The sequence below is a fragment of the Coffea arabica genome, chromosome 6c (genome assembly GCF_036785885.1).
Source record: "Coffea arabica cultivar ET-39 chromosome 6c, Coffea Arabica ET-39 HiFi, whole genome shotgun sequence".
NCBI classification, from domain to species: Eukaryota; Viridiplantae; Streptophyta; class Magnoliopsida; order Gentianales; family Rubiaceae; genus Coffea; species Coffea arabica.
In genome coordinates, this window is record NC_092320.1 from 7,008,687 (window position 1) to 7,022,584 (window position 13,898).

The 13,898-nt window shown below is 38.6% G+C and overlaps 1 protein-coding gene and 1 long non-coding RNA gene across 5 annotated transcripts; both read left to right on the forward strand.

Moving 5' to 3' along the window:
* Positions 1-2,093: 2,093 nt before the first annotated feature.
* Positions 2,094-6,649, forward strand: LOC113692444 (homeobox protein knotted-1-like 11). Of its 4 annotated transcripts, none has more exons than XM_027210853.2 (6): positions 2,094-2,992; positions 4,856-4,976; positions 5,498-5,691; positions 5,778-5,909; positions 5,997-6,133; positions 6,302-6,649. In XM_027210853.2, the coding sequence occupies exons 1-6, from the start codon at positions 2,294-2,296 to the stop codon at positions 6,312-6,314; spliced, it is 1,296 nt and encodes a 431-aa protein (XP_027066654.2). In that variant the 5' UTR covers positions 2,094-2,293; the 3' UTR covers positions 6,315-6,649. The 4 variants fall into 4 exon arrangements, with proteins under 4 accessions (XP_027066654.2, XP_027066653.2, XP_027066652.2 ...); XM_027210852.2 differs by having other exon boundaries at positions 2,122-2,992; positions 6,213-6,649; XM_027210851.2 differs by having other exon boundaries at positions 2,122-2,992; positions 6,210-6,439.
* A 5,995-nt stretch (positions 6,650-12,644) lies between these two features.
* Positions 12,645-13,383, forward strand: LOC140007960 (uncharacterized). The gene is made up of 2 exons (XR_011815389.1): positions 12,645-12,789; positions 12,870-13,383. It is a non-coding gene; the product is annotated as an uncharacterized lncRNA (long non-coding RNA).
* Positions 13,384-13,898: the final 515 nt, after the last annotated feature.

The following is a 13,898-nucleotide window of genomic DNA, read 5'->3' on the forward strand; positions in this document are numbered from 1 at the left end:
ATTAACTTGTTTAATTAGTTTTGTTTGGATAGTGGTTTATTTGCAACTTTTTATTTGCTTGCATATCAATATATTTTTCTGATCATTTTTTTTATTTTGCATATATTACATCAAAAAAGCGTCACAATATTTTTTAAAAAAATTATTTGAAATAATCTACTATCAAAATTTTATACAGTAGATTATTTTTAATCATATTTTTGTATATTAAACTATTATTATTGTTTTACATGTATCGTATTATAAAATATACAACAGTGGTGTCATTTGAAATAATTTATTCAAATAATCTCGGAACCAAACGTACAAACACCACCAAATCTCGCGCGAGAGACAAGGATCCAAAAAATTAGAGACAAAAGAAAATTACAAATGTCAAAGCGCAAAGGCGGGACACCTTCATGCATGTCACGCGTACATTCTCCCACCCTCATCAATGATCAATTTTTGTCTCATTCTTCTTGCATCTCCGAAACCATCGAAAAGAAACACGGAAATGTCGACCCCAGCCCCGCACCAAACAACCATTTAAATAAAGCTATCGGGAAATTACCACAAACCCCACGTGGCGTTATTCCGCCCTCCTTCTCAACAATCCCCGCTCGTTAACTCCAAAGTCCTACCCGTGTCCCTCGCCAGTAATTGATGTCACAAATTAATAATTGTGTGAATATGGAAGACCTTCCCTGTATAATCTTTGTCCCCCCAAAACCAAAAGCCCCCAACTTTTATCTTAATTTCCAAAGACAACGGAAAGAGCGACCATTCAAAAAAAAAAAAGAGGAAGGAGCTCAAGGATAGGAATGCAATTACAGAATGTTTTACAAAAATTACTAATTCTTTGAGCAAATTTAGATACCAATAAATAAAAATTTTAAGAATCATTAATAACAACACATTATGATTGAAAGACAAATCAAACTAATTAATACTCTAATAGGTCGAAGTTTGTCAAGAGTTCGTTCGAATTTGATTCGTAAATTAATTAAACTAAACATGAAAAACATGTTAGTCGCATTTGAAATATTTTGAAACTCAACTTGATTGAGATAAAATTTGATATTTCTACGTAAAAACTCGAGTCAAACTAGAATTTGGTACTCGATTTTGACAAATTGATGGAACACAATTTCGAACTCGTTTAAATAACCACACACAAACATGAATGCGAGGAAGTTTGATATGATTATATTCATTTACTCCCTATAAGAAGACCTGCACATAAATTTTGAACCGAAAAACATGCATAAAACTGGTAACAAAATTCACCACAGTAGACCAAGTGACAAAAAATTTGTTGTTTGGCATTTGATCATAACAGAATGACGAGACCATCAATCATTCTAATGATATTTTACTAGATTTGACTTGTAGTTTTTTGGATCCAACGATGCAGGCAAAGAACCTTCACAATTACAAAATTGATTATCGTAAAAAAATACTAGTATAACAATCGTATGACAATAATGTCTAACTAGCCACACAAATCACGTCAAAAAATTACGTTTTTCCATATAAATAGAGAAATACTAAACCCTCCCTAATAATTACTAATATTTCGGAGAGCATAATACTTCATGAAACTTTCTCTTTTTTTTTTTTTTCTTTCTGATAAATTAATCATATATATACTGACAATACATATATCAGCATATTTGGATTCACATCATCCACTTAGTTTTAATTTGAACTTAAACTGCATTTATTCACATCTTCGGATTTATTCTACTCAATTTCAATTTGAATTTAAACTTCATTTTTTTTTACACGTAACATGCAACTAAATGTGTTTGTATATAAGAAACTACTAACCCTTTTTTTTTTGTAATTGCTGCAATATGAATAAATTTCCGGGAAAGTACTGCCAAAGTCTTTCTCTTTTGTAAGAAAGCTGTCTTAATCCCTACGTTCACGTCTAAGCTAAAGTATTGCGTTGCGATAAATAGTAGAAAACATGATGAATACATGTATATGTATAGGCCCCCCCCCCCCCCCCAATCCCCCCGGTGGGCACGCCTCCTCCACCCCATCCATTAACAGCGTGTGAATGAAGTGAATGTATATATAACCAGGGGAGGGAGGAGGTGCTGGAGAGGTGAAAAGGAAAAAGAAACTACTACAACTACAAACTCCTGTACTACCTATTTCTACGACTGCCATAATAGCAGCAGCAAATAAAAAAAGTACTTCAGTAATTAAAATAGAGGAAGCAACAAGCAGGAGCAGGTAGCTGAGGGGAATTGGACTCTGAAGAAAGAAAAAAAGAAGAAAGAGTAATAATTGTAATGTACAAATGGCGTACGAGGACCACCACCTCTCCCATTCTTCTCAAGAAGAAATGGCTCTCCACCACTTCCACCACTTTACAACTAGTACCACCACGACCGACCCCCACCACCACCATCACCATCCCACCGCCTCCTCCATCCTACGCTCTTCCATCCACTCCCCTCCCGACACCCCTACCTCCGCCGCTGTAGCCGGCAACCCTCCTCCTCCCCCTTCCTGGCTCCTCAACTCCTCGATTCTCAGGGGGCCGCACCATCACCCCTCGCAGCAACAGCCCGACGCTGCCGCCACCAGTAATTTCCTCCACCAGCTTCAGGCCTCCAACGACGACGTCTCTCACCTCGACCACAGCCCCACGGCCGCCATGAGCATGGTACACAAGCGGCTCAAGGATAATCACGCTCACGGCGCCGCTGATCATAACAATAACAACGGCAGCGATCATCAAGCCCCGGAAGTAGTGGTGAATGATGAGTGGGAGAAGGACAAGTGTAAGGCCGAGATATTGAACCATCCCTTGTATGATCAGTTGCTTTCCGCCCACGTGTCGTGCTTGAGGATCGCTACCCCGGTCGACCAGCTCCCCAGGATCGACGCTCAGCTCGCTCAGTCCCAGCACGTCGTCGCTAAGTACTCGTCGGTGCTCCGGGGTCACGATCCTCACCAACAGGCTCTTGATGATAAAGACCTCGATCACTTCATGGTACACTCCATGCTCCATTCCTCCTTCCCCCCTTTCTTCTTCGTTGACCCATGTCTCTTCTATGTGGACACTGGACTGTCTAAATTTAAACATAACTTTTCTGTTTTGGATTAAGATTTCAAATAACTCTCGGTATTCTTGCCAAGTTATTCTTCAAGAATTTGAATTTCATTGAAGTTCGAAAAAGAGATTTTTTCTTCCCTTAAGCCCCCCCCTCCTCCTGCTGCCGCTGCTGCTGCTCGTCCGGGGCAGAGGGGTGATTAAAGGCCTAATTTTCTTTTTCCATTATGTTGTTCGAGTTGTTATAGGTTGTAGATGTTGTGTGATTGATCATCATAACTTGAGTTTTTGGTTGCATGCATCTGATTAGGTGAGAGGAACAGATTTACTACGCACACATAATTTTGTTAATTTGTGATCCTAATGATTAGAACTAACTGGTAAAATTTTGATCTTTGGTAGAACTTTTTCCTTCTGAATTTAGTTTAATTTTTTAGTCTTCTGTTGAATTGTAGCGCGGTTGTGGTCTGGAAAACAGGCATAATTGAATGATTGGAAGCTCCTAATTTCTGGAGATTTACTAGTATGTTGGTTTTCAAGGAGTTGAGATTGTCGTCCGTCCATTGATTGTTATAACGAGCGCCTTCGTATTTAGTGAGCTTAGTAATGGACTAACTATCTAGGTAGTATTACCTTTTCATTTAGGATAACACGAGTAGGAGAATTGGAATTTCTGTACCGTGGAGTCTTTCAGATTCAGGTGAAAAACTTGTAAAGTTTTCATTTTTTATTGGGTTCCTCTGTATTGGTTCTAGTCCTAGTATTAGTATGTATAATGTTGGATAATTATCTTCTTATGTCCGCAATTCTGTTTGTGACCGCTCAGCATGTGGGCCTTTTCTTTCTTGCTTTCTATCATTTTCTGTTAATTTTTTTTTTGGTGTTGGGGGGGGGGGGGGGAGAGGCCTAATAAGTGTGTGGGAGAACAAATTCTGGGTAAGGTTGAAGTTACTTATGATGGTTATGGTTTATGCTATGAAAGATATTCATGGGAGTAAAAGATTGTCGTCGGAATATTACTGGTTTTAGTTGTGACACCAATTGGAATATCTAAGTGTCGCATCAAAAGAGGAATCACGTTGTTCTCAGTACAACAATAATTGAAGCTTCATTTTGGCTGTGTTATGGGAATCTCTTTGTTGATGTAATTTGTCTAATATGTTCCTGTCTTGCATTTATTGTATTGTGCAAGTTGTTTTAAATCGTTTGAAATCTGAAAATGGACAGCACGAAATATCTACAAGGAGAACTATCATATGGAAAGCATTTCCGTCACAAAATTTAACAGATGGATAGATTCAAGTATGAAATTCATTCTAGATTACTGAATTTCTCCTATGATGTAAATGCCTTACTTCCAGATGGAATCATGTTTATAAAGACCAAACTACCCAAAAAGTGTAAATGTAAATAATCTGTAAATATCTCTGTTTTGTTTGATAATGTGAAAAGTCTAAGAATAATTTGTGACGTTTTCCAATGATAACCAACAAGAACGTAGCGCAAAGATGAATGACCAGAATATGCAAATTAAGCTGCTAATTTAAATTTAGAAATCTCCTGGTTTTATCTGCTTTCTTTATCTTCTTCTTTCTGCTCCACCACCTATATCATTTCATACATTGATGTTCTGCCATACCCCACTATTATTTGGTGTTTTATGTTTCCAGGAATCAATTTATGGTTTTCACATATCCTCTGGCCTTGGGTATCTACTTTATGTTTTAATTCATGTCTGATTTGTTCTTTATGAACCTTCACGTTCTTTTTTTTTTTCGTTTTCTTTGATTTCTTCTGATGTAGACACATTATGTTCTGTTGCTCTCTTCCTTCAAAGAACAACTGCAACAACATGTCCGTGTTCATGCAATGGAAGCAGTCATGGCTTGTTGGGAGCTTGAGCAATCTTTGCAAAGCTTAACAGGTATGATTTATTTAAGGTTCTTTTCCTCATTGTTTACCTGTAATCGTTGACTCATCCCAATATGAGGTTTTACCAAAAGACGCTTTATCAGTTTTCAACTATGTGTGAGGTTTGCCTTTAAACTTCATTCTGTGATCCTTCCTACTGTAATTTTTGCACTGGAAACAATCTTATATTCACCAGATCCTGTATGCCATAAATTATGATGCAAAGTAGCAAATGGCATCTACCTGCATTTCCACCAATTTTCCATTTTGAAAGTTGGGTGAGGAGGGCAATACCTCATACCCTTCAAAATGAATCTTGCGACTTAGAACTAGCAAATCCAGATATTATTAGTTCGGTCCTCAAGCTATGCCAATCTAGTTAGCGAACTCTCTGGTTTTTGGATCATTTATATTGCCCAATTATGCTATGTTCTTCTTGATGTTCCTTCATTCTATGTTCTGTGTTGAGAACATCAGAAAAGCTGCTTTTGATTCTTTACTGGGTGGTCTTGACATAAAACATGCAATGCATAGGGGTGGCGCCCAGTGAAGGTACGGGAGCTACTATGTCTGATGATGATGATGATCAGGCAGATAGCGACACAAATTTGTTTGAGGGAAGTTTAGATGGCCAAGACAGCATGGGATTTGGTCCTCTTACGCCTACTGAAAGTGAAAGGTCTCTGATGGAGCGAGTTAGACAAGAACTGAAACATGAACTCAAACAGGTGAAATGGTGGAGCACATTGATTTGCCATTGTCATACTTTAGCTTTACCTAGTTGGCTGCCACCAAACAATTATTTGCTTCACAGGGATACAAGGAGAAGATCGTGGACATCAGAGAAGAAATTTTACGTAAAAGAAGGGCGGGAAAGCTGCCTGGTGACACCACATCCCTCTTAAAATCTTGGTGGCAATCGCATTCCAAATGGCCTTATCCAACAGTATGGATTGCAAAACCTCTCCTGGCTATGAATTTGAAAACCATGGTCTATTGGGCAATGCTCTGAGACTTTATAATATTCTTGTAGGAGGAAGACAAAGCCAGGCTAGTGCAGGAAACTGGGTTGCAACTAAAGCAGATAAATAATTGGTTCATCAACCAAAGGAAAAGGAATTGGCATAGCAACCCTTCTTCATCCTCTTCTCAAAAGAGCAAGCGCAAGAGGTACACGGATTGACTTTCATCCTTTTACATAGTTCATGCTTCTTAGGTCGCCTTGTCAAGCTTGTATCTGGAAAAGTAGTGCAGGTGAAAAATCCAGCAACGAGCAATTTATGTGAACCAAGGAATTCGTATTGAAGAAAAAAATGTTGCATCTTTTCGCCCTAGCAGGTTGATCAACTAAATTGCTCCAGCAGATAGCCAGCTTTGAATTGAAGAGCTGATCCAATTGACCATATGTCTGAAGCTGTTCAGGATTATACAAGCATAGCAAGCTGATAGAACTCAGTAGTGATCGACGACGTGAAATATGAGATAGGAATACAGGTACCAGGGCACATGCTCTCTGTTGTAGCATTTATCTTTTTGGAGGTTGCGTAGGTGAACGTTGTGTCTCTTGTAGACGTACAGTTTCAATTCAGATCAGTTTTGTTTTCTTTGTACCACGTAGTGGTGGCACTGTGATTTTGCTCCAGTTCTTGATGGTTGTGAATAGAAAATTGCGGGAGGTTTCGTGTAGATTATAAGTCAGCTGGCACAAAAAGGCGCTTGTACGAAATAATCTGACTTTTTACCACCGGAGTCTTGAGCTTGTTCAAGATCATGCTATGAATTGTTCATGAATTAGATGCACGGCCGGGGGACATAATCAGGAAACGACCGGAATGGTTAAACCCCCAAAGGTTTTTGCGCTGAATTTCATCGTTTCAGTTAAATCCGCTGCGGTCTGGATGGTTTTGCATGCTAACTGCTAGAAGCCCGGAATCTCACGGTTGCCATCTGATGTGCATGTCTATCGCAATTCTTGACTGTGATTAGCCTGCCGTGGAGGAGGACGGAGGACTTCGTAGAATACTAGTGGTTTTGGATTGAATTTTTTACGTAACATGTTAGGCAACTGCGATCCCAAACAAGACCAGGAGTTAAAACATCTCGTCCTGAGTGATAAGGACTTCTTCTCAAGAGGAAGGCAGCTGCAAAAAAGTTGTCAGTATTAAACAGAGAGTATGAGAACGTTTAACTGTGGATGATGGAGTCTCTGCCGGGAGAATTCTACTATTTCACAAGACGCTGGTCACTCAAAAAGCTAGTAACCTTTACAGCGTGCGCAAATCAATCAAATCTGACGAGAAGTCCCCAGTTTGAGGGACTGACTAAGCAAAGCTTGTTTTGTACTAGTTGCTTCGATACTACTGTTCTCGCTTCCAAATAAATTATTTATCTGTCTTCATGAATCATGAGTAATAAAATAATACTACTACTACTAAAACCTGAGACAAGATTTTGATAGCGGGATATGTCCTTTTTTGTTCATGGCTGATTGGATAACCTACTTATGCCTTTCTTTGTCACCACGTTCCCCACCAGGGCCAAGCTTCCTTGATGATGATGCGTCCTGTGGCATGCATATGCCGCCAAGACTATATTATATAATGGTTGCTTGTCAATAATGTCTTCTTCTTCTTCTTTTATATGTATATATATATATATATATTATTTTTTGGGGCAGGGGCCGTCGACTTCTACTTTCTTGCCGTGTAAAAATAAATACAAAATGGGTTTAGTGGGCGCCGGCCGTGGATTTGGTCAAACAATTTATTAGCTGGAGACAACTGGAGGGTGAGACCTTGGACCGGTCCAAACAAGGCGGCTGCATATGTTATTATGTCTGGTCTGGGCCCAGGAGCGCTAAAATCGACTCGGACAATAAAACGTGAGGATCTCTAACATTCCAAGACAGGCACCAGGAATCTTTTACTATTCGCGATGCCCCATTCCATTCCAAGCTGCAATCACTCCTTGCATCACCATTATCATCTGATAAAAATTTGAAGAAAACACAAGTTGTAGATACCTTTGCTGGAATGGAAGGGACGGAAAAAGGAAAGGATACGTGAATTGAAGGGAACTCTTATCAATCAATCAATAATGAGTTAACAGAAAACCAGCAACCACTAAATAACCAACGATCACAAAAGAGAAGAAGCTGCATTTCTGTAAGACAGTAATATAATAATTAAATACAATAATATTTCACACGGACATTTGATGATGATCATCAAGAACTCGCAGACGTTCTCTGTTGATTGCTAGATAAAGGAGCAGAAAATCTTGATGAAAAACTGACGAACAAATCATCCTCCTCCTCCTCCTCTTCGCCATCATCAAAGTTGAGTGCATAGCTGTTTGGGGTGTACATGGATCGAGTCGTAGATTTCTTGGGCTTGACGTACTTTCCGATCTTCCTGACAAGGTTCTTCCACTTAGGTCCCGCCACAACCTCTGAATATTCCTTCATGTTCTTCAGCTTGTCCACGAACCAGGATTCCTCATGGCCGCTATTCTCTCGCAGCAAATATTTGCTCTCTTGATTGCTTCTTTTCCAACCTCCAAATCCAAAGCAGCAGCAGCAGCAGCATCCACTTGGGGAAGCTACCTCCTCCTCCTCCCGGTCATGATGCAGGCCTTCTTGTTCATGCTCTCTTATCGCTGAATATGAGCTAGTAAAGGCCTGTTTCTGCTCAGCTCTGGCCATATATAAAACTCTAGCTACTCTTCTTCTTCTTCTTTTTTTTTTGGCTTCCTGTCCCTGTGATTGAGAATTTGATCACAACGAAACTAGTTTGTAGCTGATATCCGACGGTCGGGTGAGAGGAGGAGGAGGAGGACCTGAGAATATATACGTTTTAAGTTTTGCATGTGGTTCGTAGTTGTGGCCGTGTCATGCGTGTGATTTTTGCGTTAGCTAAGGGCCGGCAAATAAATATCCATCTCTAACTTGCCTTTTGGAAATTTAATTTCAATGGCACTACGAGGAAGTAACCGCGCCAGGGAAGAGAACTTCAGAAATGGAACTAAATGAATTGAGAAGCGGGCGTTGACTAGTAAATGCGACTCTTCTACGAGATAGGGACACAACAATCATACAATAGTCAATAGTCAATAAATGTATTTATTTATTTTAAGAATGTAAGCGCGCACAAGTAAACTGGCTCATTATTATATATAAAAAAAAAAAAAGTAATGATAGTTGTGTTTAATGAATACATATCATTAACTAGAGTTTAATGATAGTTGTGTTTTTTTTTTTTTTTTTATAATCCACAGGAATTTGCAGCATCCGTTGTACGATCTGTGATTAATTCTGTTCGATCCGCATCGAGTGTCTTGCAGGGAAAGCTTTCTCAACATTATTATCTCTTCCATTTCCATGAATTTTGAACCTGAAATTTCAAGATTAAGGGATGCAAGTGCCTTTTGCTTGCACCAGCATCCATCCGGTGGTAAAGTTTAATGATAGTTGTTGTATCGTTTTGGATACATTCCATGTACAGTAGCAATTCTCAAATACTCTGTTGCTTAACTGATCATATTTGAACGGAGTTAATTAATCCCAGATTAGAAGTCTTTGTATATTTCCTTCATTTACATTCGTGGCGTGATCCCTCATCCATAATAATTCCAATATATATACATACCACTGGCGGAGGCCGGCCCATTACCCAATTTATCTTCCAAGCGAAGATATATACGTATAATTTTAGTACAGGCTGCTGCCACCTGCTTTTGCGATGCGCGGGAGGATATGTATTCATATTTTGATTTTCATTTGACAAGTCCCACGTCTTATCCGACACCAAAAAAAAAAAAACAAAAATTAACTTTTAAATAAATAAAATCTTACACGTCTTAGGGTGGGTGCATTTGATAAAAATCTGAAGTTTTTTTTTTTTAAATTAAAGTCTGAAATTTAAAATTATTAAATTCTCAAGTAATAAGGCCCTGTTTGATATGACTGCGACGCATTAAAAATTAACACGAAAATTGCAAGAAGAAGAGAGAAAATCTTAGCTGCTGCTGTGCTGAGATAACACGTCCGTATGCATCACGCTAAAAAGTGTTTGAACATGTAAATGAATGTTTACAAATCAACAGGTCTGTTCCCTTGCCTGGATCCTTCTCATGTGATTACTTCGAATATGACTGGAAAGACCATTGGCATTCATTCCTTGCCTCCACAATATTTCAGTTTTGTGTTAAATTTAGCCCTAAAAATTAGCCTTCAAATATCCGAATACGTTTCTTGTTTTCTCTCATACCGTAGGTCAAATCAACCTGATCTTCTACATCAGAGGGAACATATTTCAATTAGTGGATGCTAATTAAGGCGTTCAATGCTCAGAGAATTTGGTTGGTAAAATATTAATAATTCAGATGAGCTTAGCAACAAATTTTGGAGGACTTTACAGAACGCATCTTTTTTTTTTGGCTCAAGAGAGACTCTACATTTGGGTTTAGAAACCTGAGAAATCACTTGAGAGAGAGAGAGGGAAGTCAAAAAGAAAGAAAAAATTGTTTCCTCAAGAAAAGAAAAAAATAAAATTATCTTGTCATCATTACTTATTAGTTTAATCAAGTGGAGATTAAAAATTGAAAGCTACCTGCTGCCCTTTGAAAAAAAAGGAGAAAAAAAAAAAGGCCTACCAGCAAAACCTTACTTGACGTCAACGCATGCGGACGAGTGTGGAATTAGGATTGACTTAAATTATGTGGCTGAATGTTGAAACATCCATTAAAAGACATCATCAATTTCTGGGTTTAGTCATGGAAGGAGGCTGTATCCTGCAACTAGAATTTGCTAGCTAGCAGGTAACAGGTTCCTTTCGCATGAATAATCAACTTTGAACGAAACCATGGACAACTTTTTGCCTTAGCTTAGCAGGCAACAGGACCAGTCTTTACATCAACATCTACTAGTAATGCACAAGAATCATGGCTTTCTCAGATTAGCAGGGGTCTCTGGTATGAAATATATATTGTTGTTTGCTTGCTCAATGTAAGTTTTGTTTTTAAAATTAAAAACAAAAAAAAAAATTTCTAGCAGATGAGGGTAGAATTTAAGAAGCTGTGAGGAGAAACGGGGATTTGAAAATCCTGACAAGAAGTCTCAAAAGTGCCAAGTATCGCAGTTTACTACCACAGTCTTGTGGCAGATTTGCAATGTGACATAATTGCCACTGATCTTGTAGTATTCCTGGTCACTTAAAGCAACTTATTTCGTAGACTTGGTTCTGTACATATAATCCTCCATAACGCAGCTGTTGCAACTCCGAAAATTCTTGGAATCCGAAGAGCAGCACAGCCTTCTCCAATAATAATCTGAGACCCAACACTTCGACCTGTGGGCTGCAATTGAAGGAAAACAAGAAAGCTGTCATGGCAAATCTAATAATAAAATCTCAGAACAAAAGGACCGTATGTCCACTAATAATAATGGCGATTATACGCAACCCACATTGAATTTCGACAAATGTTCATGCTACGTACTCAAAACAGCAGTTACATGATATGACAGCAAAGGTTTCACCTAGTTATTATGTCCGTCCTAACCCTTGTTCAACAACAGCAGCGAACTGCATCTATACATTTGAAAGCCACGTTTCAAACATCTGGAGTGATGTACAAAGCAAGACATGCCAGACTAGATGTGCTGAAGGCTATTATTCCCCAAATGAAGGGCATAAAAAAGTAAAATGCAAATTTTATTCCCACCACCTTCCGCACTAGCAATCATAAGGTCCACAATCCATGCATGATATTCGGCTGAAGTTGTACGGTAGTTGCCATTAACACTCTACATATTGCCAGAAAAGAACACCAAGGATATATATATACCAATTGGGCCCGGAATTTCCTGATCCTTTCTTACTAACCTATAAAAAAGAAATGCATATCAAAGTTGAAAGTAACCTAATTTTGTAGCAAAGACGACATTTTGAGAAGGCAAAAGACAAAAAAGAAAGTTCAGTAAGTACATTGCCTGGACGAATGTGGAGGATACTTCGCCTGGGATTGATTCCACATTAGATGCAGATGGCCTATTTAGGATGGGCCTGGAAAACAAGTTGCAAGCTTTTATTTCAATTGGATTATGGAGCACCGCAATGGTTTGCATTGCTGATGAGTGATAAGCCCACTATCTAAGTTCGGCTGCCAAGAAGCATGTGGATTGCGGAATTTGTAATTGCATTTACTCCAGTTACGTACCTTTGCATGAACAATTTCAGATTGAATATTGTTCTCACGGGAATCGTGGTCCGCGTAATACCTCAGTGAAAATGCGTTCTAGTATTATAATTTTCACCTCAAAAAATAAATAAAATTATAATTATTCAGAGTATAACTTTGAGACCGAAAAAACAAAAAAAACAAAAAAATATTTGAACAATACGTTCACGAAAAATGTAAAAAGTTTTGCGACAAAAATCACAATCCAGTAAACAATTCACCTTTACGTGACGAGCACAACTGGGTGAAGTTCTTTAGTAATGATGATTGCACTTTAATTATTAAACTCAGACTCTTCAGCTGGCAATCATGGAAGAACACAATTAGCCACTCGTAATAATAAGTACTCAAAAGAGTTGTGCGTATGGAACAATCAAAATTGGTATGGTGAAAGTCCATCACCAGCGGCAACATCCCATAACATCGAAATATAAATGGTGTTGTGCTGGAGGGACAATAATTATAACAATGCCATTTTACAGCGGGGAAGTTACATTGGAGGCCGAGAAAGGCAAAATCCCCTCTTTTTAACTTTCGCATAATCTATTGAATAACAGAACTCAGAACCGCAATTTCAAGTGGAGATATTGGTGTGTGTATGTCTTAAATTCTGTCACAATTAATTGTTTGCTTTGAAATCTAATTCTACTATTCTCACTGTTTGTTTTAGGTGGATGAGATGAATTGCTTGAGAGTTACAGACGCAGAAATGAGCGCATTGACCGGCAGGTAGGAGCTAGGGATCGATGAAGAAGAGCAGAAGCTGAGCAAGGGATCGCGCTCTTAGCTACTCGGTGGAAAGGGACGGACATCTTAGCTGCTGGTATTATGTGAATGAGGGGGCCATCTGGTGTCGGTCCCTGCACTCTTTTCCGCTGCCGATGACAACACCACAAAAACGACGGGACGCACACACCACACGCACTGAACCCACACGGCCATCGTCGATAGGCTCGAATATGCTTATTCACATCGTACTCAAGCCATTAAATGGTTCTTCATCAGATGGGTGTGTTATGCCCAATGATGGAGCCAAGGGGGTAGAGGGGGTCATGTTTTGAGAATTTGAATTCATAATATGTAAATATGTGTGTAAAATAAAATTAGCCTCCCAAAATTTTTACAATTTTAGTTTATATTATGAAAGTTGATATATATATACATATGAATTAGTCATCTTTGAATGGAATGGCTTGCAAGTTTTAATTTGCCATGAATGTCCATATGCCTATTACATTCATTGTTTGGCTCATAGGCTTCAACTTGCTTTAATTGCGGTTTCTAAAGAAGTAACTTCTGTTCACCAATTCTTCTCCAATGTAGTTTGCATTTTCAACATTGTTACTGCATCTAGCAAACGTAATGATGAATTAAAGGAGGCTCAAGCAATTGAAGTTGCTACTAAAATTGTTAATGGTGAACTTGAAACTGAGAGGGGGCTTCATCAAATTGGCACTTTAAAACGAGCTGGAGATACTCGTTGGGATTCTCATTTGGATTCTATTTCTAGTTTACTGAAAATGTTCAATGCTACTTGTGTGGTTTTAAATAACATTGCAGTAGACGGAGGTTCATACTTTCAACGTGGAGATGCAAATTTTGCTTTGAATCAGTTGTTATCCTTTAAGTTTGTTTTCACTTTGCATCTTATAAAAGACATTATGGAAATTACTCATCTTTTTTGTATAGCATTGCAACG